The 27,755-nt window shown below is 36.2% G+C and overlaps 7 protein-coding genes and 1 pseudogene across 8 annotated transcripts; 5 read left to right on the top strand and 3 right to left on the bottom strand.

Annotated features, from left to right (window-relative positions):
• Window positions 1-16: 16 nt before the first annotated feature.
• Window positions 17-1,005, bottom strand: LOC116138102. Its single transcript, XM_031423832.1, has 2 exons — window positions 867-1,005; window positions 17-774 (listed from the first exon to the last, which is right to left on the bottom strand). Exons 1-2 carry the CDS (start codon window positions 912-914, stop codon window positions 142-144), a joined length of 681 nt encoding a protein of 226 aa, XP_031279692.1. The 5' UTR covers window positions 915-1,005; the 3' UTR covers window positions 17-141.
• Window positions 1,006-1,102: 97 nt separating this feature from the next.
• On the bottom strand, window positions 1,103-2,090 carry LOC116138101 (annotated as a pseudogene).
• Window positions 2,091-6,988: 4,898 nt separating this feature from the next.
• Window positions 6,989-7,953, top strand: LOC116138027 (chlorophyll a-b binding protein of LHCII type 1). The gene has a single exon (XM_031423733.1). The coding sequence runs from the start codon at window positions 7,058-7,060 to the stop codon at window positions 7,850-7,852; it is 795 nt and encodes a 264-aa protein (XP_031279593.1). The 5' UTR covers window positions 6,989-7,057; the 3' UTR covers window positions 7,853-7,953.
• A 963-nt stretch (window positions 7,954-8,916) lies between these two features.
• On the bottom strand, window positions 8,917-16,837 carry LOC116138025 (probable starch synthase 4, chloroplastic/amyloplastic). 2 transcript variants are annotated; one of them, XM_031423726.1, is made up of 16 exons: window positions 16,563-16,834; window positions 16,179-16,443; window positions 15,581-15,662; window positions 14,392-15,463; window positions 14,270-14,321; window positions 13,746-13,868; window positions 13,600-13,675; window positions 13,342-13,526; window positions 13,050-13,244; window positions 12,883-12,954; window positions 12,038-12,247; window positions 10,888-11,013; window positions 10,088-10,237; window positions 9,866-9,927; window positions 9,690-9,765; window positions 8,917-9,495 (listed from the first exon to the last, which is right to left on the bottom strand). In XM_031423726.1, the coding sequence occupies exons 1-16, from the start codon at window positions 16,721-16,723 to the stop codon at window positions 9,316-9,318; spliced, it is 3,087 nt and encodes a 1,028-aa protein (XP_031279586.1). In that variant the 5' UTR covers window positions 16,724-16,834; the 3' UTR covers window positions 8,917-9,315. The 2 variants fall into 2 exon arrangements, with proteins under 2 accessions (XP_031279586.1, XP_031279587.1); XM_031423727.1 differs by lacking the exons at window positions 8,917-9,495; window positions 9,690-9,765; window positions 9,866-9,927; window positions 10,088-10,237 and adding an exon at window positions 10,282-10,716 and having other exon boundaries at window positions 16,563-16,837.
• Window positions 16,838-17,925: 1,088 nt separating this feature from the next.
• On the top strand, window positions 17,926-20,639 carry LOC116138107 (pentatricopeptide repeat-containing protein At3g14730). Its single transcript, XM_031423844.1, has one exon. It carries the CDS (start codon window positions 17,974-17,976, stop codon window positions 19,885-19,887), a length of 1,914 nt encoding a protein of 637 aa, XP_031279704.1. The 5' UTR covers window positions 17,926-17,973; the 3' UTR covers window positions 19,888-20,639.
• Window positions 20,640-21,961: 1,322 nt separating this feature from the next.
• On the top strand, window positions 21,962-22,767 carry LOC116137939 (putative disease resistance protein RGA3). Its single transcript, XM_031423631.1, has one exon. The coding sequence runs from the start codon at window positions 22,060-22,062 to the stop codon at window positions 22,765-22,767; it is 708 nt and encodes a 235-aa protein (XP_031279491.1). The 5' UTR covers window positions 21,962-22,059.
• Window positions 22,768-22,804: 37 nt separating this feature from the next.
• On the top strand, window positions 22,805-24,223 carry LOC116137938 (putative disease resistance protein RGA3). The gene is made up of 3 exons (XM_031423630.1): window positions 22,805-23,411; window positions 23,524-23,931; window positions 24,165-24,223. The coding sequence occupies exons 1-3, from the start codon at window positions 22,805-22,807 to the stop codon at window positions 24,221-24,223; spliced, it is 1,074 nt and encodes a 357-aa protein (XP_031279490.1).
• A 181-nt stretch (window positions 24,224-24,404) lies between these two features.
• On the top strand, window positions 24,405-25,311 carry LOC116137991 (disease resistance protein RGA2-like). The gene is made up of 2 exons (XM_031423687.1): window positions 24,405-25,168; window positions 25,266-25,311. Exon 1 carries the CDS (start codon window positions 24,413-24,415, stop codon window positions 25,142-25,144), a length of 732 nt encoding a protein of 243 aa, XP_031279547.1. The 5' UTR covers window positions 24,405-24,412; the 3' UTR covers window positions 25,145-25,168; window positions 25,266-25,311.
• Window positions 25,312-27,755: the final 2,444 nt, after the last annotated feature.

The following is a 27,755-nucleotide window of genomic DNA, read 5'->3' as shown; positions in this document are numbered from 1 at the left end:
TATATGAACACCAGCAACAAACAAGTGAAAAAATTGATAAATTTATTCAGATTTCACAAAAGCAACAATGAATAACAACTAACTAGTCACACTTAGTACAAGTTAATTCCATGAAGTATAGCCAGCATACGAAGTGTGCTTTTACTCTTTGGGTGGATCGTTCTTTAAGAATCCATCTATGGTGGAAGGAAACTCCAAGCCACCAAATCCACATTCATCACGATCTAAAGCAAAAGCAGCTTTGCCCATTAGCAAATAAGCCAACCTCAAAGGCTCCTCACCTTTGCAACTTCCCAAAAAGTACTTAATCCATCCCTCCAGTCTCTCCACTTCCTTCTCACACTTGGGTCCCTTAACTCCAATAATCTTTTCATAAAACCCCCCTTCACATTCACAACAATTACCAACACCACCCCTATCTTCCTCTTTTTCATTTCTCTCTTCAAAATGATCGGATATACCCAGAAGCTGCATTAACATTTTAATGTCATCAACATCATTAGATTCTTGATCTTGGGTCGTTGTGGGGTTTATCTGAGGAGGGCTTTGTTGGGTTGAACGTGGAAATTCAGGAGACAAAGATAAAAATGCTTGTGGGGCTTCACTGTTGCCGCTTTCTTGGAGAGTTGAGTTGTTGTGGGTTTGGTCAAACTGGAGATATATCGGGGAGCCAAGCGATTCTGTTGATGATGTGAATTTAGAGTCGCTTTCTTGAACTGGTTGTGAAGAGGAGGGGTGTTGTGTCTGTTCTTCAAGTTTCAATCGTTTCTCAACCTGTCCGCAAATGAATTGAAAACAAAAAAGAATTTGATAGAAAATGAGCGTGCTTGAGAGAATTAAATTGAGAACTGGAGCACTGGAGATACCTGCTTGAGTGAGGAGAAGAAACTGGAGTGCCGAGATGGTGGCTGCATTGCTTATGTTTAGGCTAAACCCGATTTGGGAATTGGGATGATGGATGGATAAATAAAGTAAATTACTTTTATTTTTATTTTTTTAATATTTCTTTTTATGTGGACCGATTTATTATTTTCTTGTATACTAGTGGGCAAGGTGCCATTGCAATTGAGAAGAAGAAGAATAAAAGTTGAAATAATGGATATTGAACAAAACCAGGAAGATCCACTCTGATTAATGATACATGTGATTCACAATTGGTGCACACTTGGTTCACAACAATGAACAATCACTCTCAATTCCACACTCAAATCGAAGGAAAAACTTCTCCATTTTTTTACATCATTTCTGAACTCACTTTCCGGGAACAAAGTTGGTGGCATATGCCCAGGCGTTGTTGTTGACGGGGTCAGCAAGGTGGTCAGCCAAGTTTTCCAATGGACCCTTTCCTGTAACAATGGCTTGAACGAAGAAACCGAACATGGAGAACATAGCCAACCTACCGTTCTTGATTTCCTTAACCTTGAGCTCAGCGAAAGCTTCTGGGTCATCAGCCAAACCCAATGGGTCAAAGCTTCCACCTGGGTACAATGGGTCGGTCACTTCTCCGAGTGGCCCACCGGCAATTCTGTAACCCTCGACGGCGCCCATCAAGATCACTTGGCATGCCCAGATGGCCAAGATGCTCTGAGCGTGGATCAAGCTTGGGTTGCCCAAGTAGTCAAGTCCACCCTCGCTGAAGATCTGGGCTCCAGCCTTGAACCACACGGCCTCACCGAATTTGACACCGTTGCGGGCCAAAAGCTCAGGGGAAAAACACATCCTAGAGCACCCAACATAGCCCATTGCAGTGGATGACCTCAAGCTCACGGTTCTTGGCAAGGTTTCAGGGTCAGCTGAAAGCCAGCAGTGTCCCAACCGTAGTCACCAGGGAACTCTCCGGTCAAGTAGTTGGGGGCTCCACAGAGAATGGGCCCAAGTACTTAACTCTGTCTGGGCCGTACCATGGGCTTCCAGATGGAGTAGGCCTAGCAGTTTTACGCATGGAGACACGGCCATTGCCCATGAGTCAGGGCTGAGGGACTGAGTTTCACGGCCTTGCCGGCAAATGAGGGGGAGGAGAGGGCCAGGTTGAGGCTGCCATTGTGAGAATTGGAGTGGTAGTAGGAGAAGAAACAATAGTTGAAGAGAAGTTGATTGATGGTTGAAGTGGGCTTTGTGGGCTTATAAATAGGGGTTACAAAGAAAGAATCAGATATGAATCATAGATATCTATATCTGAATTCCTATTGGCTGCAGACCTTTTGGAAGTTTGATTTGTGAGTCTACTTGGCGCTCTCAGTACACATACTAAACTTTGGATTATTTTTGAGCCACAACAATAGTACCGAATCTCATTCGACATGGATTTTATTTCCTCTCCAATTATCTGTTGCCACTTGTGCTACTGGATAGCACTATCTACTTTGGAGTAACTATTTTTGCAAAATTTGCTGTAAAATTTTTTTTTTTTTTTTCAGGTGTACGTACCTCAATAATTTTTTAGGATTTGAACTATCAATCTGTAAGGTTTATAATACCCTTATTGAAGTTGTGAGAACCGAACTCAAAAAACATATTAGATACATTAGAAGTTGTGAAGACTAAAATTCAAAATATATAGACATGTTATATTGCGGTTGACTCTGAAAAAGTTACAGGCGAACTGATGGCATTGACAAAAAAAAAAAAAAAAAAAGGATGGTTACAACTTACAGATCCATCAACTCATTGTTGTAATCTTGTCTTTATAGTTTTCACATACGAGATTAAAATCTTGATTACTAACAGCTTAGCTAGGAAAAAAAAGAGCAAGATAACACAAGTGAAGTTAAGCAAGAATGGTGCAGTTCATTTTGAGGAGATAGTATTACATCTAACTGCAAATCAAATTAATGTGTTTATTTCGAACATACAGGAATCAGCAATGGTTGTTAGCAAGAAGAAATCTATTCTTAAGAGTTCAGGTGCCATGTACATTATACATTCTGAACCTCCGTGGTAGATTAAACAATTTCACACTCAACGTGAGGAGGGATAATATCATATATGTATCTTTTTTTCTTTTTTTTCTTCAGGAGTGTGTTGACTGTCGAGTAACAGTGACAATAGATACCTTATTAGTATAGAGGCAAGGGCAAAATTCAACCCTTGAGGGGAGCCTAGGTTACACCTAAGATTTAATATATAAGCTCACAAAAAAATTATTATAATATATTATGGCCATCCTCAAATTTTTTTAAATGAGAATTATGTACATTATTTAGCCACAAAAACTTATATATATATATATATATTTCAAACCCACATTATATTAAAAGTTTAAAATTTCTTCATTCTTTTCCCACGGCTTCACATACTTTTTATGATTTTATTTTCAAATTTGCTACTTCTCATTCTCTTTTCATACTATTTGTTCTTAAAACTTTTGAAACTAAAAATTGTTAAAGCTTTTATTACTCAAAATGCCACAAGAGATCCGCTTTCTGTTTTATCAGTTTTAAGTATTTACATTGTCATTTCAATTAGTTTATTTAGGTTGACTCATGCTTTTTTTTGTTTTTTTTTTTTTTTGGAGGTTTTTTTTTCTAATTTGAAAGAAAAAGATATGTATCTTGTGAGTTTATTCACTGTTTTTCAAATAATGAACCTGTTTTCCCAAATTAAAACCTTAATTATATTTTAAAGGACGTTATTCTTTACTCTTCATCAACCACTTTTCTACTTTTAAAACGTTATTGTTTAGTTGCTCAAAATTATTAAAAAAATTGAGTTACTATCTATGTTTATATTAAGAAAATTCCCCATTTTTTTTTTATTAATTCATATTAAAAGCCAATACAATATTTTCTTAGATTTAAGTTTTGGGTGACTTTAGCTTAAAGTATGTCTGATCAAAGTCATAAAATTTTGTATTATAATATTTGTAAGCCAAAAAAATTAAAAGAAGGTTTTACTCAAAGTTTACTTAAACACTTACTCAAAATTTTGCTTCTCATAAATTTATTCAAGTAGGAAAGTATTATATTATTGCATTCTTTTCGTATTATTTTCTTTGCTTATAATTTGTTGATTTTTTAAAGTTTTCACTATTTATTTGACAAATAATAGCAAAGCCGCATAGTCTCCCCTGAGACAAAAATCCTGAATCCATCACCATTTAGAGGAACTCAAACCCAAAAACTCATGAAATTTCTTTTTATTCTTTTACTATCAAACCATCCAATAGTTACTCATGTGTTCTCTTTCTTTCATATGAAGTGTTGTTTCATATAAAATAAGAATTCTGATAATTAGTAAACAACCTTTTCACAGTTTGTCCATGATGCTGATGCCTTTATACATTTTCTTCTGCAGATATTATGAAAATGCACGTATACCCTTTTCCATCTACGAAAACTATACAATTTGTATTATATTGTCATTAAATTGCTGCAGATTCCATTAATCTTTCTGCGGTTCATATCACCATTCGTTTTCTTTTCCCTTTGTCCATGCAAAGCGACATTTACATAATGCATTTGTATAAAATTTGAGAAGCTTTTTGTTTGTTTATGAACTGAAAATTATGTCAAAACATATATGTTAATTTGTGGCCATCAAGCATCAGAGTTGTTGAGCTTTCCNAGGAGTTGTGAAGACTCGAACTCAAAAGACTATGTTAGATACATTAGGAGTTGTGGGAACTAAAATTCGAACTTATAAGATCATGTTATATTACGGTTAGCTCTGAAAAAGTTACAGAGCTGATACGCATTGAAAAAAAAAAAAAAAAAGTTACAGATCCATCAACTCATTGTTGTAATCTTGTCTTCTATAGTTTTCACATACGAGATTAAAATCTTGATTACTAACAGCTTAGCTAGGAAAAAAAAGAGCAAGATAACACAAAGTGAAGTTGTAAGCAAAGAATGGTGCAGTATCATTTTGAGGAGATAGTATTACATCTAACAATGCAAATCAAATTGATGTGTTTTATTTCAGAACATACAGGAATCCAGCAATGGTTAGTTTAGCAAGAAGAAATCTATTCCTTAAGAGTTCAGTTGCCATGTACATATATACATTCTGAACCTCCCTGGTAGATTAGTAAGCACGATATAACATATTCACACTCAACGTGAGGAGGGATATATCATCATCTATGTATCTTTTTTTTTTTTTTTTCTTTTTTTTTCTTCAGGGGTGTTTGACTGGTCGAGTAAGAGTGACAATAGATACCCTTATTAGTGTATAGAGGCAAGGGCAAATTCAACCCCTTTGAGGGTGAGCCTAGGTTTACCCTAAGATTTAATATATAAGCTGACAAAAAATTATTATTAATATATATATATCTAGGCCCATTCTCAAATTTTTTTAAAATGAGAATTATTGTACATTATTTAGCCCACAAAAAACTTATATATATATATATTTCAAGCCCACATTATATTAAAAGTTTAAAACTCTCTTCATTCTTTTTCTCCACGGCTTCACATACTTTTTATGATTTTATTCTCAAAATTTGCTACTCTCTCATTCTCTTTCTCATACTATTTGTTCTTAAAACTTTTGAAAACTAAAATTATTAAAGCTTTTATTACTCAAAATGTCACAATTGGATCCGCTTTCTGTTTTATCAGTTTTAAGTATTTACATTGCTCATTTCAATTTAGTTTATTTTAGGTTGAATCATGCTTTTTTTTTTTTTTTTGAAGGTTTTTTATTCTAATTTGAAAGAAAAAGACATGGATCTTGTGAGTTTATTTATTGTTTTTCAAAGAATGAACCTGTTTTCCTAAATTAAAACTTTAACTATATTTTAAAGGACGTTATTCTTTACCCTTCATCAACCACTTTCCTACTTTTAAAACGTTATTATTTAGTTGCTCAAAATTATTAAAAAAATTGAGTTACTATCTATGTTTATATCAAGAAAATTCCTTTTTTTTTTTTTTTATTAATTCATATTAAAAGCCAATACAACATTGACTTAGATTTAAGTTTTGGGTGACTTTAGCTTAAGGTATGTCTAATCAAAGTCATGAAATTTTATATTATAATCTTTGTAAGCCAAAAAAATTAAAAGAAAGTTTTGCTCAAAGTTTACTTAACACATTTACTCAAAATTTTGCTTCTCATAGATTTATTCAAGTAGAAATGTATTATATTATTGCATTCTTTTCGTATTATTTTCTTTGCTTATAGTTTGTTGATTTTTTAAAGTTTTCACTATTTATTTGGCAAATAATAGCAAAGCCGCATAGTCTCCCCTGAGACAAAAATCCTGAATCCATCACCATTTAGAGGAACTCAAACCCAAAAACTCATGAAATTTCTTTTTATTCTTTTACTATCAAACCATCCAATAGTTACTCATGTGTTCTCTTTCTTTCATATGAAGTGTTGTTTCATATAAAATAAGAATTCTGATAATTAGTAAACAACCTTTTCACAGTTTGTCCATGATGCTGATGCCTTTATACATTTTCTTCTGCAGATATTATGAAAATGCACGTATACCCTTTTCCATCTACGAAAACTATACAATTTGTATTATATTGTCATTAAATTGCTGCAGATTCCATTAATCTTTCTGCGGTTCATATCACCATTCGTTTTCTTTTCCCTTTGTCCATGCAAAGCGACATTTACATAATGCATTTGTATAAAATTTGAGAAGCTTTTTGTTTGTTTATGAACTGAAAATTATGTCAAAACATATATATTAATTTGTGGCCATCAAGCATCAGAGTTGTTGAGCTTTCCCGCCATGTGAAGTACGTCATAAAAAGATAGTTCTGTTCAATTCAAGATAATTGATCTTGCTAACATTATCACGTATCAGATTTTAACTCGTTGGGAAGAAGTGAATGTAATCCATATCATATACGTGGAGAACCCACATTGGTTACACACCAATAAATGAATCTAAGAACTTGGTGGTCTAGAAGATGCCACGTGGGATACAAAAAATCAGACCCAAAATCTTCAACTCCCAATGAAATAACAGGATTAGATAGCACAGAGATAAGAAATCTAATTCCTGAAGCCCTTTATAAACCCACCTAGTTAATGTGTTCAAACACTACTATAACTTACAACCACAGAAACCCAGCTAGAAAACAGCTTCCTTTACACAATGGCAGCCTCAACCATGGCTCTTTCCTCCCCCTCTCTCGCCGGAAAGGCGGTGAAACTCAGCCCCTCAGCCCCTGAGCTCATGGGCAACGGCCGTGTCTCCATGCGTAAAACTGTCAAGCCTGGTCCATCTGGAAGCCCATGGTACGGCCCAGACAGAGTTAAGTACTTGGGCCCATTCTCCGGTGAGCCCCCGAGCTACTTGACCGGAGAGTTCCCCGGTGACTACGGTTGGGACACTGCTGGGCTTTCAGCTGACCCAGAAACCTTTGCCAAGAACCGTGAGCTTGAGGTCATCCACTGCAGATGGGCCATGTTGGGTGCTCTAGGATGTGTTTTCCCTGAGCTTTTGGCCCGCAACGGTGTCAAATTCGGTGAGGCCGTGTGGTTCAAGGCTGGAGCCCAGATCTTCAGCGAGGGTGGACTTGACTACTTGGGCAACCCAAGCTTGATCCACGCTCAGAGCATCTTGGCCATCTGGGCATGCCAAGTGATCTTGATGGGTGCCGTCGAGGGTTACAGAATTGCCGGTGGGCCACTCGGAGAAGTGACCGACCCATTGTACCCAGGTGGAAGCTTTGACCCATTGGGTTTGGCTGATGACCCAGAGGCTTTCGCTGAGCTCAAGGTTAAGGAAATCAAGAACGGTAGGTTGGCTATGTTCTCCATGTTCGGTTTCTTCGTTCAGGCCATTGTTACCGGAAAGGGACCATTGGAGAACTTGGCTGACCACCTTGCTGACCCCGTCAACAACAATGCCTGGGCATACGCCACCAACTTCGTCCCCGGAAAGTGAGCATAGAGTCACAGAGAGTGGATTTTAGTTTGTTCTGTTTGTTTGATGTGATGTAAATTAAATTAATGGGAAGCTTATTTTGAACGTTGATTCCTGTGAAATGCCTTCCGTATCTTCTCTCTGTTTCTCTTTCATTATTCATATTTACCCTCTCCCTTTATTACCTTTATATCATCGGCCATGTAAAACTACTCTCCTCAAACAAAAACTTGAGAAGTGAAACCATGGATGCTCCTAAATGCCTTGAATTATATTGTCGAAAAACTAATAAGTTTGGGAAATTTTTGTATGAAAACCAAGAGTACTGTTGTTATAAGCAATGTTTTAATAATCAACCGGGACTGGCAGGAGAAACTCGGCGAAGTTGTCGGATCTAGGTTGACCAGTTTGACCAGCCGGATGTCAAAAATTTTAAAATTCTACAAATACACCATTAGAAATTATAGTGAAATTCCTATATGTTTAAAATTTAGTAAGCATACCCTAAATACAAATTAGCCGTCCACTAGTTGGCAGCAACGATATACTAAATACAATCTCAATCATCCCTTAAGCCCCTACATTAAAAAATCTATCCAAGATTTAGTCAAATGTCAGCGTCAACCAATTTTGGCCAGATCTCACTATCATCGACATTGACATCCCTTTCCATCACTATGAAAATACTCTTTTAAGCCTTATCACTAAAACCCATTTCACCCCACCCTCGCTCACCTCGCCAATCGCCGACAAAAGCCAACTGTTGCCGTTGCCCTTTTTTTCGAATGTCGATCGATTAACTCACCGGAAATCAATTCCGTCGCCACCATTGCACCCATGTCCTATAGACACTTTCTCTTCAAAAGACCCAAAATCCCGTCCTTTAATTGTTCGCCAATCACCATCTCAAATTCTAAGGTTTTGGGTGAATAGGGAAATTGTTAACCCCACCCGGTGAAGGTCCCGAGTCTTGATTAAACCAGTTTAACCGGATGAGCCAGGACCCCAGGTTTTAAAACACTGGTTACAACAAGATGGTGAAAATCCAAGCCTCCGAGTTGAACAGTATTCATAAGAAGATGATACATTTACAAATATAATCATCCAGCAGTATACATTGCCATATCTCATTCATGTTTGGGATGAAGTGTTGTAACCTGTACATAGTTTTACATTGATCAATCTTTAGTATAGTCTAACTTAAAACTTCACCCACTTAATTTACAAACGGGGTCAACTGTAACAGACAGGTTTCAGTTCATGAAAATATGAACGGTGCGATTATTCGCAGTTAAAAAAATTATCAAACCTGCCATGCAGCAGTTTTACCTCTCAACAAAACCGCAAACTGGATTTTTCGCAAAGCAAAATTTGGCACAATTTCACCTGCTATGTATTAACCAATCCAGTAATGATCCACGAGCAAATTTTCATGGAAAAGCTGTTATGCGAATATGTAGGGGAACGAGACAACCAAACTAGGCTTAAGATCGACTTGCAGAGGACCGTGCTCTGGCCACAGAGTTTGCATAAAGTTCCTCGTACTGTAATGCTGAAGTTTCCCAACTCCAATCCATATTCATGACCTTGTATACAAGCTGATGCCAACTCTCAGGGTTGTTTCTGTAGTGGCTAAATGCCCGTTCTAATGCCCTGTTTACTCCCTGTAAAGTTTCAAATTATCGGGAAAAATCAGATGAGAAACAGCCCAAAAAAATGATAAGTAGCGTTGGACAAAATCCAGAGAGGACGGAACAAAGAGAAAGGTTCTTTATATGCAATGCTAGAAGAAATATGGTATGTAATAATAAAGAATAAATTCCAGTACTATATATATACACGTAAAAATTCCATTTACCTGTTCATCAGGATACAAAAATGTATATCCATTTCGATACTGGAATGGTATTGTGTCATCATCAACATCAAATACACTACAAAAGAATATTGTGAGTTGAGTTAGAATTCACCAACCAGTAAAACTTCTTATCAGATGAAGTAAAATTATATGCAATACAGGCACCAAAAGTTTACCTGTCATTTAGACCACCAGTTTTTCTTGTAATGGGTATAGAACCATATCTCATTGCTATCATCTGAAAAGAATTATAAAAGGGTCATTTCACAAATAACCTACCTTTTCCAGGTTTCAGTACTCAAAAGGAGGTATTGGCTGTCATCTTTCAATGATTTCCCATATGGTACAATTCAGTTGCTGTTCAAGAATATTTGCTTAGTCAAGAGTCGATAATGTACCTGTGTAAGGCCACAAGGCTCGAAGATAGATGGGATTATGAACATGTCTGATGCAGCATAAATGGAATGGGAAAGAGACTCATCATACTTCAATATCAGCCGAATGTGATCATGATACTGAAACTGGTTGGCAATACCCTCGAACTCACTCTAAAATGATATAAATATACAAACAAGTAAATAGATAGTCTAAATAGTATCTGAAAGGCTTGAGTTCAACTTTAAACAGACGGAACCAGTAGGCACAACTACAAATACGTAAGCAGCAATTACACACCAGTATCTGAAAACACAATAAATAGATTCAAGTAATTAATCTCATGCAGAAGCAGAAGATTAATAGTTATACATAATCAATATAACAATTTTATCCCATTCCTAGCAGTTTGCTAATCAATGCATAATGATTAACCATATCTTTACAAGTAATATAATGATGGCCAGGTCTTATATGTTCCTTCCTCCAGTTCTTTTGAACTTCCAATATGCTATCTACATCATTGTGAGTATGCACACTAATGCCTGTATTAACTTATTAGGAAGTTCCCTACTTCTAATTTAATATCTTTGAGATTTACAATTCTCCAACACTCCATTGTCTGGAAGACGGCATCTTACTAAGCCAAGACCTTAAATTTTAGACACAACATGAATGTTAAAGGGAAAAGAAGAAAAGAAAGAGAAAAAACAGTAACACCAACATATGACTCCACAGCTAAAACATACATTTTTGTTTAGAAAAGTTTCTGTTCCTTTCTTATCTTTACTCATTAAGTGGGGAAAAAGAAAATGAATAGTACCTGGATATGTGGCACTGGGCTTGAACCAAGAAGTACAAACTGTCCCCCTAGTTCTAATGTTCGATAAATTGCGTGTCTAATAAGATGAACACCTTTCTGTGGCACCAATCTTGTTATGCATCCAACCTATTCAAAAATAAAGGAAAGAGTCGCAAGTAAAATTCGGGCACTATCACAGAGCTTTAGAGGGGTAGGTAAAGCTTCCATAGCAGAAAATCAATTTTCGGCAGAATGAGAAAGAGGTTCGTCAATCACCAATTACAATTGGATAAAGACAACAATAGTTGATTATAATATTTCATTAACTCCAGAAGCTATCCCCTTGTATAGAACCCCAAAAAAATGATGACGTTGTATAAGTTACATGCTCAAAACCTATAAAGCAATATAACAATATCTTAGTCATTCCTAAAAATATATAAGGTCTGCAATACGGTAGCAGTACAATATTACAGCTTGATCTATCTATCAAAAACAAGCATAGAGATCAATTATATACAGCAAATCTAATTCCAAACATGGAGACCAAAAGTGCATTTGCTTAAATCAACATGATAAAATTTATGGAAAAAGTAGGTGAGAAGAAAACAAGAATAACATCTAAAATTGAAATTTTATGAGCAGAGAGCTCAGGGTGTTAAAGAAGAATTTAGTTAGGAAAAAACAAATCATATTAAAAGATTTGCTGACAGTATAATCTTTAGGTGTCTGCAACTAGCAATATATATCCTGTTCAGTCCTATTATTAGCATGATCAAACATAAGCAAACCCTAGTATCATTACATCAAGACAGATGAGTGCAAGCACATTCTTAAAGTTCCATCCTATCAAATTCTAAGAGATGAAAGATAAGACCTTTATTTCTGTAGGCCAAAAGACTTAAAATAAACGTCCTAAAGTAAAGAAAAATTTCCAGGAGATAACATTTCAATGGCTGACACATATCTTCTTCCCAGATGTCTTGTGTCATAATATTTTATTTCATATTTTTTAAGGATTATATATGGAACATGATGTGCTGCACACATATTCTAATAGTATATAAGATTCACCAAAGTTGCAACCTTAAAATAATATTTTTTCTTTTTAAAAAGTAGAAAAACAGGAATGTAATACATATTTTTCAGCTCTCTGGGAAAATAAAATTACCAATGGTTGCCTTGTATCAGCAGAAGAAAGTCCAAGATGCCTTCTTAAGGCTAACTTATTTTCTGCTTTCCCTTGAAGATTATTAGCATTGTACTGCACTTCAAGGGTGGTATCAGTGGCAGGATTCCATGCATCAGTATCAATTCCATTTAGAATCCCAACGAACTTTTTAGAGTGGAAATTAAGAGTTGAATGGAGGCCTCGTCCACCCTGTAAACATGCATTAAACAAAGACTTCAGTTAATGCTTAAAACAAGGGAGCGTGATATCAATAACAAGATGCTATTAGATGACAAAAAGGTTGATTTTAACTATGGACTAAATATGGAATAAATCTCCCTACAAACCATGAAAGATAGGAAGAGAATCATGTTTTACTAGCAAATCTTTTTACTAAAATGGAAGAGAGAGGGGGAGAGAGAGAGAGAGATAATGAACATTTCTTGCCAGATGCTCCATATTATCTTCAACAGTTCAATTGTGTGAATAAATCTCTCCTATAGATGTCTGCATCTTTGTAAACTTCAGATTCCTACCTCTCTATATAATGAATTGCCATAAGATAAAATGTGCTAAGATCAATTTACATAAGTGTAAACTGTCTATGCAAAAACTTCTAGCAAGATTTTTTCTTTTAACAATTCTTTACATAGAGAGCATGAAGTCCGGATTTCACAAAAATGCTGATATTAGTGTCATCGTGCCTCATCTTTTATACAATTTTTTTTCACTGTTTGACACCATTGGATAAAACCAATTTAGATGGTTGGTATTAAATCCAGCATGCACCGTAAATGTAAGTTGAAAAAATTATATATATATATATAGCCACAAAAAAAAAATACCTCGGCTGTACGCACTTCCTGTGCATAGGAGGGTGATACTGTTGTCACAATATTAGAGAACACGACTGCACCCTGGAAAAAGACCAAAAAAGGAAAAAAATTGAGAGGAAAGGAGAAATCTTTTCAGTGAGGAATGAGAAAAACCATCATTGGATTCAATAATTTACTTTAATAGGATTGACCCTATCATGTGATGAATTGTCCTGCATCCTGTCTGGTCTGTTTAGCTGCTGAACATCAAGACCACAAGAAGCCAATGCTGAAGCAGGTGCAGTCCCTTGGTACTCAAAGTTGTGGCAAGTAAAACATATTCTAGCTGAATTCAATCCTTTTGGGGCATATAAATCCCAATAGAGTGGTGCCTAGAGATGCAATAAATTTTTTTTTACTGTAATTAAACAATTATTCAGTTGCTAAATGAAAACATTAGTCAATAGCTAAATTTTAAATTGACCATACAACAAAAGCTGTCTGCCAATCATGGCAATGGATGATATCTGGTTTTTTGCCCGCTTGAAGGAGTAATTCAAGTGCTGCACGGCTGAAAAATGAAAAACGTTTGAAATCATCATGTTCTCCATAAAATTGTCTTCTCCAAAAGAACTTATCAGGATGAAGAGGCTCAACAAAATAAACAGGAAGACCTGCATAATCACAGTAGCAATCAGAATCAATGCTAAAATATCTTAGGCAAGCAACAATACTTAAATGGCTAACCTTCCACTGTGCCGACCCATATTTTGTTTTTAAATAGTCTTCCATCAAAGTATGACTCCACCACCACATCTAAGGCCTGTGCAAGTAAATAAATTATCCAGAACTTTTGTAATTCCATGCTTCTAAATCAGTAACTTGTCACGTACCCTCATGTTGACAACACGATCATATTGCATGCAATCATACTTTGGAAGAACAATCTCTACAAGGTGACCTCTCTTTTGCAGTGCTTTACAAAGACCAGTAACAACATCCCCCAAACCACCAACCTGAAAAGAGAGAGAAACTATCATTTCTAATTAATATAAAAATCTTCTGAGAACTAAACTACTAATAACCTCTCAATATTTGAATCATAGATGCCTCCTGTAACAGTTAAATCCATCTATATATCAACAGAAATAACAAACTACAATTTACAGAAACAAAAGGGGAATACAATAAAGCCAAAACCAGACTACATATTGGACAGGTAAGTGCTATCTAGCATATCATCCAACAGGCTTCAGATGAGCTGCAGACAACAATGAAAACACTTATATGCCAAATCCTCAAGATGTCTCCCTGAGCTATATTTCTTTGAAACAAAAAGTCTTAAACGGAAACTTTTCCAAGACTGTCAAAATAATATAAACTCATAAAGGAAGTACCAAGCGGAGTAAAAGTGTACCTTAGCTACTGGTGCCATCTCTGCTGCAATATGAATGATATGCAACCCTGAACTAAAATTCAACCAAGCAACAAATTAAACAACAAGAATTATTCACTGAGATTATATATATATATTCATACCTAGTTGTTGATGATATCAGCCTGAGAAATGTAGAGACAGCTTCATGTTCATTTTTCTCCTTGCCTGCCATGTATGCATCATGAATACGTCTGTCTCTCTTCCACACCATTTCTCTCAATAGCTTTGCTTCACTGGTTGATATATTCTTTTCAAGCAACCACCCATCAATCATAAGCAACAAATGACTCCAAAATTCCCAAGGCATATCATCCACAGGCTCATCTAGTGCCCTTTTCTTGCTTTCTTCCTTCAAAATATCAAGGGTGTCTTGAAATTCCTTCACAGATTTTTGATATAATTGAACATAGGAATGTATCTCTTCATCAGACCTCTGAAGACGCTCTTCCAATAGTCTTATCTTTTGTTGCATTAGCTCATTGTATTGCTGCATTTTTTCTGATGATAACTTGTAGGCATTAGCTTCATCAAGAGATTCTTCCAACTTATCAACCTTCTTTCGCAGTTCCTGGTTTTGCTGTAACACTAAAATAGCTTGATCTGCCTGTTTAGTCGACTTATCCAGCAGTCCCTGCAGATTTTCTACCTTCTTATACAAGTCCTTGCATTCAACTTTCAGAGTAGAAAGTTTTGAAACGTCTTCTTGAGATATTGAAAATTTAGATTCTAGTTCTTTCAAAGATGACTGCAAGAGTGAGCGTTCCTTTTCCAGCATTTCCACACGCTCATCTGTATTCTTGACATTGTTTAGCTCTGTTTTAAGTTTTTCTATATCCTCCTTCAAGGACACATTCTCTGTCCTCAAAGAATCAAGCTCCTGGCTAAGAGAATGAATACTACTACTATTCAGTACATTGTTTTGACTTTTCTGCATTTCTAGCTCGCTATTTTCGGAAGCACCACTGAGAGCCAATTCATTCTGTAGCTTTTGTAACTGATCTTCCAAGAGTTCTGCATGTATCTTCTCTTGGGTAGCAACTTGAATCCGTGCATCAGTTTCAGCCAATCTCATCTCCAAAACATTAATTTCTCCTTGCAAAGACTCCTTCTCACTGAGAATCTTCTGAAGCTCTTCAAGAGCTTGAACCCGTGCTTGGTTGAGAAGAAGGACATCTGTCAATAATATGATGCACAATTATATAAACATATATTTTCTATAAATCGGTAATAATACAACAAACCAAAGAGAAATACATCAAACTAAAGAGTATATTTCAAAGAAATGATTACTTTTCTCTGCATTTCTTATCATGTTCATCAGATAATGAAGTTGAGAACTTGACACCTGGTCTTCACCTTCTCCATTTAAAACCTGTGAGAAAGAAAGTCCATTGAATGTTTCAGCATTTATCTTCAGTTTTCCTAATTAAAAGGAGATATGAGAAGAATATATATATATATCACCACCAAAACCAGATTAAGCTACAAATGCTAAAAATGTTTCATTACACAATAAAAAGACAGTTAAATTTTTTCTCAAAATATTGGGTAATTAAATATGTGTATATTCTAACTATTATCTGCATTAGCACCCAAATGTAGTAGCACATATCAGCCAAATACAGAAGAAAAACTATCTCACTTTGACTGGCCTCCAAAAAAAAAAAAAAAAAAAAAAAGAGGAAAGAAAGAAAAAAGATCCTTATATTTAAAACTAAAGATTACACCTAAATAAATACACTTGATCCCTGCAATCTAGTTTGATCTTATTCAATTGCTATTCTTTTAATAAAACAAAGTTTAAACACAAATAAGGAATAAACAAACAAATAAATAAACTTCCAAGCACTAAAATCTAACAGATTATGATCTCATTATAAGAAAGTACCAAAGTTTTCTTCAGCTCTGGCACAATTACAGTTTCCAAGTCTTTGTCATTTGTATCTTCAACAGCTACATGATTGTTCACAACATCATCTACAATTTCTTGATTTAAGCTTACGTCAGCATCGGTCAAATCATTTCCAGATTCAGAGTCACCGTCACCGTCCCCCTCGATGTCACTGTCAACGTCAACACTTGGCACAGAACCTGCAACCACCGGAGGCTGCTGAGGTGAGTTTTTCTTCACGTTTTGTCTCTTTTGCTGGGAACTGCATCATTTTCCACTTCAATACTAATCGAATTCAAACTATTTCAAAAAGACAAAAAAAAATCCAAAAAATCGAAAACATTTAATCTATCCATGGACAAAGAAACAACAAACAAGTACCTGAAGCTCCGCTGTCGCATTTTACAAGAAGCTGGAGTGAACCGATGAGAAGAGAGAAACAAACTAACATTTAAGTGCTTATTACTGATACTGTTACTGTTATTAGAGTTGAAATTAACGAAGAACGGATTCAAGAAGGAAGTTGATAGCTTTGAAGCCATGAATTGATTGACTCTATCAGGAACGAGAAGCTGAGCTTTGTCTGTGTCAAAAAGTTAAAGAGAGAACAAAACGGTTTCTTCGGTACGACGGTTTTCAAAAAAAAAAAAGTGCTTAAAATATCTACGTACTCATGAGATTTCGGATCTTTTCGCGAGAATAATGTGAGACTACATGAAGGTGTATGTAAAGAGAACGTAGACGTCAGACACGTGTCATAATTATCCCGATCGAACGGCTTAGCAAAAGTGGATCAGACTAAAGTTGTTTAGCGTCGTCTGATTGAATTAAAATAAGATCTGATTAAGTGCCAACATTTTCCCAAATTTGAAGCAAGAATTGTAAGAGGAGGAGGAGGAGGAGGAGGAGCAGAGGCTTGTTTGAAGAGAAAATTAATCCAAATGTTTAGGTTAATGGTTAAAGTTTAAAATGTAAACGTAAATCAAGTGGATTTGATTTCCTGCCACATAGTAAGCGTGTCGTGGGGTCGATATATCCGCCAAGCGTTTATCTCTATGTCTCACTCCAATAATTAAAAAAAAATTTATTTTCCTAAATAAAAATAAAAATAATTAAAATATAATAATGTTTTTCAATTTTCCATATTAATAATAAATGTCATGGTTATTTTAATTTTTTTTTTTATAATCGAGGTGTCTCGACAGTTTGTGCACATTTCAACTAATCTCGAGATCCATTGAATACTCTACAGGTCTAATGTTTTTTTTTTAATTTATAATCGGAGTATCAGTTTGTATACATCTCAACTAATCTCAATGTCCATTAAACACTCTACAAGCTTAATAAGACAAATAAGTAATAAATGTAATAAATGTCGACTTTGTAGGACTCGAACACATGTTCTCTAAATAATCCATCCAAATGGTTAAAGTCTTATCGTCAGGCTGAAGAATAGTGGTTTACTTCAAATTACATAAGTCAGTACTTCGCCCACACTTTTAAAAGTTTAGTAAAGGTAGGATATGTCTTATATTTTTAGGGACCAAATTAGCGAAAATCAAAAAACGAAGTAATTTTCACCGTCAATTCACGCAGTCAAGGGGACGTTACCGTCTATTTCAAAACTATTTGGGTTTTTTAATCAACCAAAATCTTAGGGGTTCATGAACTATTCTAAAAAAGTAAAAATAAAATCCGCTAAGCATGATTCAAAATACTGTTACTCTGTTGCGTCAGGAAACTCTGTTTTGATTTGTTAAAGAATTCAATCACATCATCCAAATCCTGTTAAATGAGCAAAACATCAATAAAAAATTTCTCCAGAATCTCAATCCCTCGAACATCTTGTCTGTGTTTGAAATTCTCTACTTCACCATCAATAGAACAAACTTTTAACCACCCCTTAAATCTCACCACCTGCATTTCTTCTCTGCAATCATGTGCCCACCTAAAGAGCCTCGAAAAAGGCCTAGAAATCCACTCTTACATGCTCAAAAGTGGCCTTATCGACTCCCCTTTATCTGTAACTAGCCTTATTAACATGTACTCTAAATGCAACCGAATGAGGGATGCACTTTTAGTTTTTAATAATATGAGTTGTGAAGCTAATGTATATACCTATAATGCAATGATTTCTGGATTTTTATCAAATGGGTTTGCTTCAAAAGGGTTGGATTTTTATAAAGATATGAGAGAATTTGGTGTTTTGCCTGATAAGTTTACCTTTCCGAGTTTGATCAAGTGTTGTTGTGATCTTAAGGAGGTTTTGGAGGTCAAAAAGATCCATGGATTGAGTTGTAAACTTGGCTTGGGTTTTGATGTGTTTATAGGTAGTGCTTTGGTTAATACATACTTGAAGTTGCAATTAATGGAGGAGGCGCAAAAGGTGTTTGAGGAATTGACTGTTAGAGATGTTGTTCTTTGGAACGCAATGATTAATGGGTACGCACAAATTGGGAAATGGGATGAAGCTTTGGGGGTTTTTAGGAGGATGAGTGAAGAAGGGGTTTTGATGAGTAGGTTCACCGTTACTGGGGTTCTATCGGTTTTTAGTGTAAGAGGAGATTTCAACAATGGGAGAGGGGTTCATGGATTTGTGATGAAAATGGGGTATGATTCTGGTGTTGCGGTGATGAATGCTTTGATTGATATGTATGGAAAATGCAAGTGTATTGGTGATGCATTGGAGATTTTTGAAATGATGCAGGAGAAGGATTTATTTTCGTGGAACTCGATTATGACTGTTTACGAACAATGTGGTTATCATGATGGCACTTTGAAGCTTTTTGATAGGATGTTACATGCTGGGATTCAGCCTGATCTGGTAACGGTCACTACTGTGCTTCCTGCTTGTTCTCACTTGGCGGCACTGATGCATGGTAGAGAAATTCATGCATATATGATTGTTAATGGGTTGGCAAAGGATGGTCACTGTGAGGATATTGATGACGTGTTGATGAACAACTCCCTCATGGACATGTATTCTAAATGTGGCAGTATGAGAGATGCTCGCATGGTTTTCAATAAGATGAGTAATAAGGATGTGGCATCATGGAACATTATAATCGCGGGCTACGGAATGGATGGTTATGGCAAGGAGGCATTGGATATGTTTTTACGCATGTGTGAGGCAAAGCTTCAGCCTGATGATGTAACATTTGTGGGCGTTTTGTCAGCCTGCAGCCATTCAGGCTTTCTGAGACAGGGCCATGAGTTCCTGGAGCAAATGGAATCAAAATATGGTGTAGTTCCCACAATTGAGCATTATACTTGTGTGATTGACATGCTCGGTCGAGCTGGGAAGCTTAAAGAGGCTTATGAATTGGCACTAACAATGCCTATTGAGGCAAACCCAGTTGTATGGAGGACTTTATTGGCAGCATGTCGGCTCCATGGGAATACAGATCTTGCTGAGATTGCTGCACAGCGGGTTTTTCAGCTTGAACCTGGGCATTGTGGAAATTATGTATTGATGTCAAATGTCTATGTGGCAGCTGGTCGGTATGAAGAAGTATTAGATGTTAGGCATACAATGAGGCAGCAAAATGTAAAGAAGACACCAGGGTGTAGCTGGATTGAACTCAAGAATGGCGTGCATACTTTTATTACCTGTGATCAGTCCCATCCTGAAGCAAAGTCTATATATGCTGGATTGCTGTCATTGACAGCTCGTCTTTGTGAGCATGGATATGTGCCAAATATCTAGTGCAAGATCCATTTTGATTGTCAAGAATTCAACAGAGGACTCTGAGCAATAAGAGGTTTTATGCGTAGTTGGTGCCAATTTTCTATATGTTTCAAAGTATTATGTACAAATACCAAAGTGAATCACAACCAGTTCAATAAACTGACTCTAACTTCACATCATCAACAGAATCGCTTGGCTTCCCAATATATCTTCAATTAGACCAAACTCATAAAGCTCAACTTTCCAAGAAAGCAGCAACAGTAAAGCCCCACAAGCATTTTAATCTTTGTCTCTTAATTGCCACCTCCAACCCAACTAAACCCTTCTCAGATGAACCCCACAACAACCAGTAATCAAGAATCTAGTGATGTTGATGACATTAAAATGTTAATGCGGCTTCTAGGTATATCAGATCATTTTAAATAGAGAAACGAAAAAGAGGAAGAAAGGGATGGTGTTGGTAACTGTTGTAAATGTGAAGAGGGTTTTTACGAAAAGATTGTTGGAGTTAAGGGACCAGGTTGTGAGAAGGAACTGGAGAGAATGGAGGGATCGATTAGTACTTTTTGGGAAGTTGCAAAGGTGAGTAGCTTTTGAGGTTGGTTTATTTGCTTATAGGCAAAGCTGCTTTTGCTTTAGATGGTGATGGATGTGGATTTGGTGGCTTGGAGTTTCCTTCCACCATTTATGGATTCTTAAAGAACGATCCACCCAAAGAGTAAAAGCACACTTCGTATACTGGCTATACTTCATGGAATTAACTTGTACTAAGTGTGACTAGTTAGTTGTTATTCATTGCTGCTTTTGTGAAATCTGAATAAATTTATCAATTTTTTCACTTGTTTGTTGCTGGTGTTCATAATATTTGATTTTCAGTTGATTTATTTGTTAACTAATTCATTTTTTTTTATTTTTCAGTCATTGAATAATTGATGGTGATAAAAATGTGAAATATGAACTTGTACTTGATACAATGTGTAACTCATTGATTATAATGGCTGATCAAATTCCATTAAAAGTATTCTTATCACCTTTAGGGAGCGGCTAACTAGGAGTATGATTGGGCAACGCTATCACAGAAAAAGTAAGCTTTTGTAGAAGCTTTCATTTCTTTTTTTCTCCTCAATCATCAATCTTTTATTCTTTATAATCTCAATCATCAATTAGAAGGCATTTGTCATCATTACTGTTTCAATCTTATCACTTAAATCATTCTAAACATAATTTTAGTCTGATAATAAATTAGAGTAGAAATTGCATTTTGTTGGTTTAGAGCCGGTGAATTCTAAGAAAGATAAGGAGATAAAATGGAAAGACTGAACAACCTTTTTTCATTACACTGCAAGTTGCAAATATATACAAAACAATCTTACTGTTTTACCAACTACAACAACCATTCAGAGTTTTAAATTTAAAAAACATAGTTGGCAACTTAATACATCCTTAGTTTGAGTTGATTACACCAAATCATGTCACAAAACCAACAACTTCAGCAGCTTCAATCTCGGCAGACAAGTGGGAATGCTGCAGTAATTTGGCACCAAAAACTCATTCAAGACAAACTAACTTTAACTGAATTTCCAGCAAATTATCAATACTTCAACACATTTCCATCTTCATCTTCCTTGAAAATTCCATAGACAGAGAAAGCTAGACTAGAAATTGCATGCCACCTGAGTCAAATTTTCAATTCAGGACCCACAAATATTGACTTCCAAACACATTCAAGTCTTCCAATTCCATTTAGTAATTTATTCAGGCCACCTCAATTTACTTCCAATCACAAATCTCTCACAGAGCATTGGATTTTCCAACTTGCAATTGCAAATGGCTGACGCTTTTGTTCAAACCTTGCTGGAGAACTTGAACTCACTCATCCAAAAGGAGGTTGGGCTGCTTTGGGGTGTTGACAAAGACATGAAAAAACTTTCCAGCTTGCTCTCAACTATTCAAGCTGTGCTGGAAGATGCTGAGGAGAAGGAAGTGCATGACAAGGCGCTTCAGAATTGGCTGCAGAAGCTAAAAGAAGCAGCTTATAAGGCAGATGACATCTTGTATGATTGTGCAACAGAAGTCTTTCGATTAGAGTCTAAACACAAAAATTCAAGGTGTATCAACAAGGTAAACACTTCTCTCTTAAATAAACTTCGTCCAGATACTATTTTATTTCGTCGCAAGATTGGCATTAGGATGAAAGAGATTAGAGAGAGGTTAGATGAAATTGCAGAGGAGAGGACACAGTTTCATTTGAATGAGGTAGTTCCACAGAGTGGAGCTGAAGTCGGAGAAGAACGCCAAACTGGCTCCATCATTACTCAATCTCACGTATACGGTAGAGATGAAGATAAAGAAATAATTGTTGAAAATTTGGTGAATCCTGTAGCTTGTTGTGATGATATTTTCGTCTACCCTATTGTTGGTATTGGGGGGCTTGGGAAGACAACACTTGCTCAGATGGTCTACAATGATGAGAGAGTGTGCATGCATTTTGAGCTAAGAATTTGGGTTTGCATTTCAGAGGATTTCAGTGTGAAGAAGATCATAAAAGCTATAATTGGATCTGCAACTGGAACTGCTTGTGAAGATCTAGATTTATACCCTTTGCAGAGACGCCTTCAAGATATATTGAACAGGAAAAGGTATTTGCTTGTGCTAGATGATGTATGGAGTGAAGATGAAGAGAAGTGGGATAGATTAAAGTGTGTGTTGGCATGTGGATCGACAGGTGCTTCGATTATTGTCACTACTCAAAGTAGAAAGGTTGCATCCATTATGGGAACATTTCCCATGCATCATTTGTCAGGACTGTCAGAAGATGAATGCTGGTTGCCTTGGACAAGAGAAAGAAGAACGCCCAAACCTTGTTGCAACAGGGAAAGAGATAGTGAAGAAATGTAGGGGTGTGCCTCTAGCTGTGAAGTCTCTTGGAAGCTTGATGCGTTATAAAAGTGAGGAAAATGAGTGGCTTTCAATCAAGGAAAGTGACATCTGGAAGTTGCCACAAGATAAAAATTCCATCTTACCGGCCTTAAGATTGAGTTACTCCCATTTGCCATCAAAAATAAAAAGATGTTTTGCCTTTTGTGCTGTCGTTCCAAAGGGCTTTGAAATTGAGAGACAAAAGTTGATTCATATTTGGATTGCCAATGGCTTTATTCAGGCCAATCAAATTTTTGAGCCAGCAGATATTGGCATTGAGATATGCAATGAATTATATTTGCGATCCTTTTTTCAAGATGCAAAAAAAGATGAGTTTGGGAATAATTTTTCATTTAATATGCATGATCTTGTACATGATCTTGCACAGTTTATTGCGAAGGATGAATTTGGTGTTATGGAGGCCAAAGGTTCAAATAATATCTCAAAAAGCACTCTTCATCTCAGAATAAATGTTGATTTGAGCCAATCATCATATAAAGGTTATGAAGCTTTGTATGGAGTTGAATCCTTACGGACAATAATCGTGGCTCCAGCTTTTTGTACACCTAATGTCTGGGGATCTTTTTGTGACATCTCGAGATTAAGCTTGTTGAGAGTTCTCTGTGTGCCTAGAAATGGAATGTTATTGTCATCTTCAATTCGTCATTTAAAGCATCTAAGGTACTTGAACCTTTCTGGCTCCTATATCGAACTGCTTCCTGAATCATTTTGTAGCTTGTTATCGACTTCGGAAGCTACCTAAGCGCATGAGATGCTTGAAGAATCTTCGACATCTTTATCTGAATGACTGTCACAAGTTATCTCAAATGCCTCCACGTATTGGACATATCACTTGCTTAAAAACTTTAACTCTCTTCATCGTGGGTGAGAGGAGAGGTTGCCACTTGGCTGAATTGAAAAGTTTAAATTTTGGAGAAGAATTACGTGTCACGCATCTTAATAGAGTGGGCAATCTGATGGATGCCCAAGAAGCCAATTTGGTCAGAAAATCGAATCTACGCCGCTTGGAACTATCTTGGGAACTTGATAGTGAATCGGAATCCCAGGAAATGGTTGAAAAAGTATTTGAAGCCCTCCAGCCTCACCCAAACCTTGAAATTTTGAAGATTGAAGGTTATAAAGGTATCAAATTTCCAGTTTGGATGGATTATCAAATTCTAAGTAATGTTTTTTCTATCACGCTCTCTGACTTAGAGAATTGTCAACAACTTCCTCCCTTGTGGCAACTTCCTCGGCTTCGATGTCTTACAATTACAAATTTGATTAACCTGGAGGAGATTGATACAAGTTCCCAAGGCAAGAGAAAATTTCCGTCTTTGGAGGAACTCATTATTCATAATTGTCCGAGATTGCAGAGGTTTTCGAGACAGGATGGAAGCAAGTTATTCCCATCTCTTACAAGGCTAGAAATTGACGACTGTCCTGAATTAACCCTGCCATGTCTTCCTTCAGCAAAAAGTTTAAAGATTGATTATTGCAATGGGGAACTTTTAAAATCAATCTCACATTTCAGAAGCCTTACTTACCTACGTCTTCATACAAATTGCGATTTAGTTTATACTCCCCTCATGAGATTCTGCAAAATCTCTCCTTTCTTCGTGAAATGTATATTCGAAATTTCAAAAAGCTTAAAGGGTTTGCCACATATCTAGTTAGCCTTAGTGGTCTTAAATCATTGATAATTTGTCAATGCCCTAAGCTCGAGGCTTTTCCGGAGCAAGTACTGGAAGGCCTAAACTCTCTTCAGCATTTGACTTTAGAAAGGTGCATAAAGTTCTCAAATTTGTCAGAGGGGTTACGACATCTCTCTGCCCTTGAAAGCTTGACACTTAATGGCTGCCCAGAGCTGGTGACTTTTCCGAATGGTATCAAATACCTTAGTTCCCTCCGGGTGTTGACCATATGTGGCAAAGCCGCAACATTTTTTGGTGACAGAAAAATCAACGTGATTTTTAGCTTGTGTTTGGTTGTAGTTGTTGGAGAAGACAGTAACTGTGACGACAGTAACTATGACGACAGTAATTGTCCAAAGTTGAGAGTCTTGCCTGAGTCCTTAAGGTATGTCCCAGCACTGCAAACATTGAGCATATGTCGGTACCCTGAACTAGCATCATTGCCTCACTGGCTGGGAAACCTAACATCTCTTCAGTCTTTGCATATTCATGAATGCCCAAAGTTGTCATCTCTTCCAGCCAGCATGCAGAGCCTCACTAATCTACAAAATTTGTTCATTTCCGAATGCCCTGAACTAGTGAAGCGATGTGAGAAGGAAACAGGAGAAGATTGGTACAAGATAGCACATGTTCCGGACGTTATTGTGGAGAAAACTAAATAATTACTAGTTGCATCAAGTTGGGAGGTATGTCAATCAATGGAGCCCCTTTTATTTTCTTCAATTGCTTTGAGTGTTAACATTTTGTCCCCATAAACATAGATTATATTTTGATTTATTGTAGGTATCATGAGCTAGTGATACTGTAGAAATGGCGTGAAGGTATGAAGAACTGTTAGTTCATGCTTATTGCATAGCTAATGTGAAACTTTCATGTACAAAAAACCATGAAAAACCTCTGTGACCAATTTCATTTTGATTATGCTTTTCTTCTTGTGTAGAGAGAACGATACTTAATATTGATAATCTGTTCTGTGACAAAATTACTACCTATTGGTTTTTCGTATTCATTTGTATTTAAATTTTTGTTTATTATTTGTGAATTTCTTACAGAATTTAACTGGTATAATAGAGTTGGCAGTTTGCTTGAAAGGAAGAGTTATTTATATTTAACAATTGAAGAACAGAAGAAGGTGATTTCAAGTCTCAAAGACTTAAACCTTTGGGTCAACTTAAATTAAATTAAATGCAATTAATTAAAGATTATCTATAATGCTTTTAGGATTTTTTTTTGGTTAAATAATTATTGAGTATATATATATATATTTTTTTTATCTGGATGATGTTAAATGGATACACAAATGCCATTCATTTCACTTAAAAGTTGCATCATATTTATTTCACCTGATAATGGTATTGCTTGTCTTTTCTTCTAAATCATACATTTACTAATTTAAGTCCTTTTCATTTAATTGCCATTTGTTTATCTTCAAAATGGAGTCAAGGGATCCTCCGGACAGTTCATGCAGATCTACAGAAGCAGGGAAGTTGGTCAATCATATGTAACCTCTGTTTGGACAACTTTACTTGCCATTGCTCATGCACTGTGGCTAATATTAGAATCAGACCACAATTGGTATTAGCTTTGACCTTTTACCTCTTGTGTTCTGTTGTAGTTATTGCAATGCTACTTAAGCATTTTCTTAAATTTTCTATGTTGAGAGGATAGCAAGAGTAAAAAGCCTTTCTTTAAGCGGCTTGCTTCTTTAAAAGTTACGCATAGCTGATCAGTTCTTTGTGCAATGGCCACAATTACAGAGAAAGTATCCTCGAGCTCATTATGTTGGCTTTCTCATGTAGTTTGATTGAATTCCTGCTGACACGGTACTGCAACATTTCTTCAAGTTTTTGCTGTGCCAATCTACAGTTTTAAAGTTATTGCAATTGCTCTATAGTTGATTCTCAAGTTAAGTTGTACACAAGTTATACTAATGAGATCCAAAAGCCTCTTGTAGCTTTCACCAAAGAGGACAGGGGAGTCAGTTTAATGGTGTAAATTTTTATTTGGATAAACAGAGTGACAGCCCTGATTTTCATACAAACAATGCAGCCACCATCTCGGCAGTCCAGTTTCTTCTCCTCCGTCAAGCAGGTATCTCCAGTGCTCCAGTTCTCAATTTAATTCTCTATCAAGCACGCTCATTATTTATTTATTTATTTTTTAATTTGTGGACAGGTTGAGAAAAGAATTACCCTTTGAACATCAGACACAACACCCCTCTTCTACACCACCACTACAAGAAGTTTAAATCATCAACAGAATTGCTTGGCTCCCCTATATATCTCCAATTAGACCAAACCCACAACAGCCCAACTCTCCAAGAAAGTGGGAACAGTGAAGCCCCACAAGCATTTTTATCTCTGTCTCCTGAATTTCCACCTTTAACCCAACAAAGCCCTCTGCGGATAACCCCAACAACGACCGATGATCAAGAATATAATGATGTTGATGACATTAGAGTATTAATGCAGCTTCATTTGTATTTTTCTCTACAATTTGTATTTTTTAACTCCACTTACAAATACAAAGACAAATGACAATATATGCAGAAGGTTGCAAAATGAAAAGACAATATTGTTCTTAATAAAGAAATAGACAAATATAAGTTACAATACAACATTCCCACAACTTTTTCCTCAGGAAGAACTCCGGGAACGGCAATTCATAGGCAAGCATCTCAGAATCATCAAAACTCATCCCTCATGCATAGTCTCTGTAATGTCTACCAGTATTGCAGAAAACTACAAACAACTTGTTTCTTTTTCCTATTCTCTTTATCAGACCGTGTGGGCACCACCATGCACCGCCCATAGAAATTTTCCAAACGCTTTGATAAAATCATAATCATAGTACAGGAGAAATTAAGAGACATAATTGTTTAAAGAAGAGATAAGAGTCAAAAGCATAACAAAAGGACAAGGAAGAAAAGGGGGGAGGATCTGAAGCAACCCAAGAGTCCTAATTGCGTTTCAGAAAATTTCAGAATTAATATTGTTATCCTAATCACGAAAATAATACATATTTTGCATTCGGTTGGGTGAATTAATTTGTGATCAGAAAATAGGAGAATAAATAAAGAGCTAGGCAGAGTTTGGGAGATGAAGAGACTTAGAAAATGGAAAGTTTGAGAGGTTCCTTATTAGTGGTCATAATAGTGTTTGTTTTAGTGAATTTCCAAGCACCAGCCCAAGTCATTCTACTAGCCTACAAGTTTCACAGAAGAGATAAAACCAATGAAATTCAAATCAATAATTGATTAAAACTGATGACTTG

This window comes from Pistacia vera, unplaced genomic scaffold (assembly GCF_008641045.1).
Source record: "Pistacia vera cultivar Batoury unplaced genomic scaffold, PisVer_v2 Contig338, whole genome shotgun sequence".
NCBI lineage: Eukaryota > Viridiplantae > Streptophyta > Magnoliopsida > Sapindales > Anacardiaceae > Pistacia > Pistacia vera.
The sequence above is the reverse complement of the archived record's forward strand: the minus strand, read 5'-3'. Positions and strand labels throughout refer to the sequence as shown.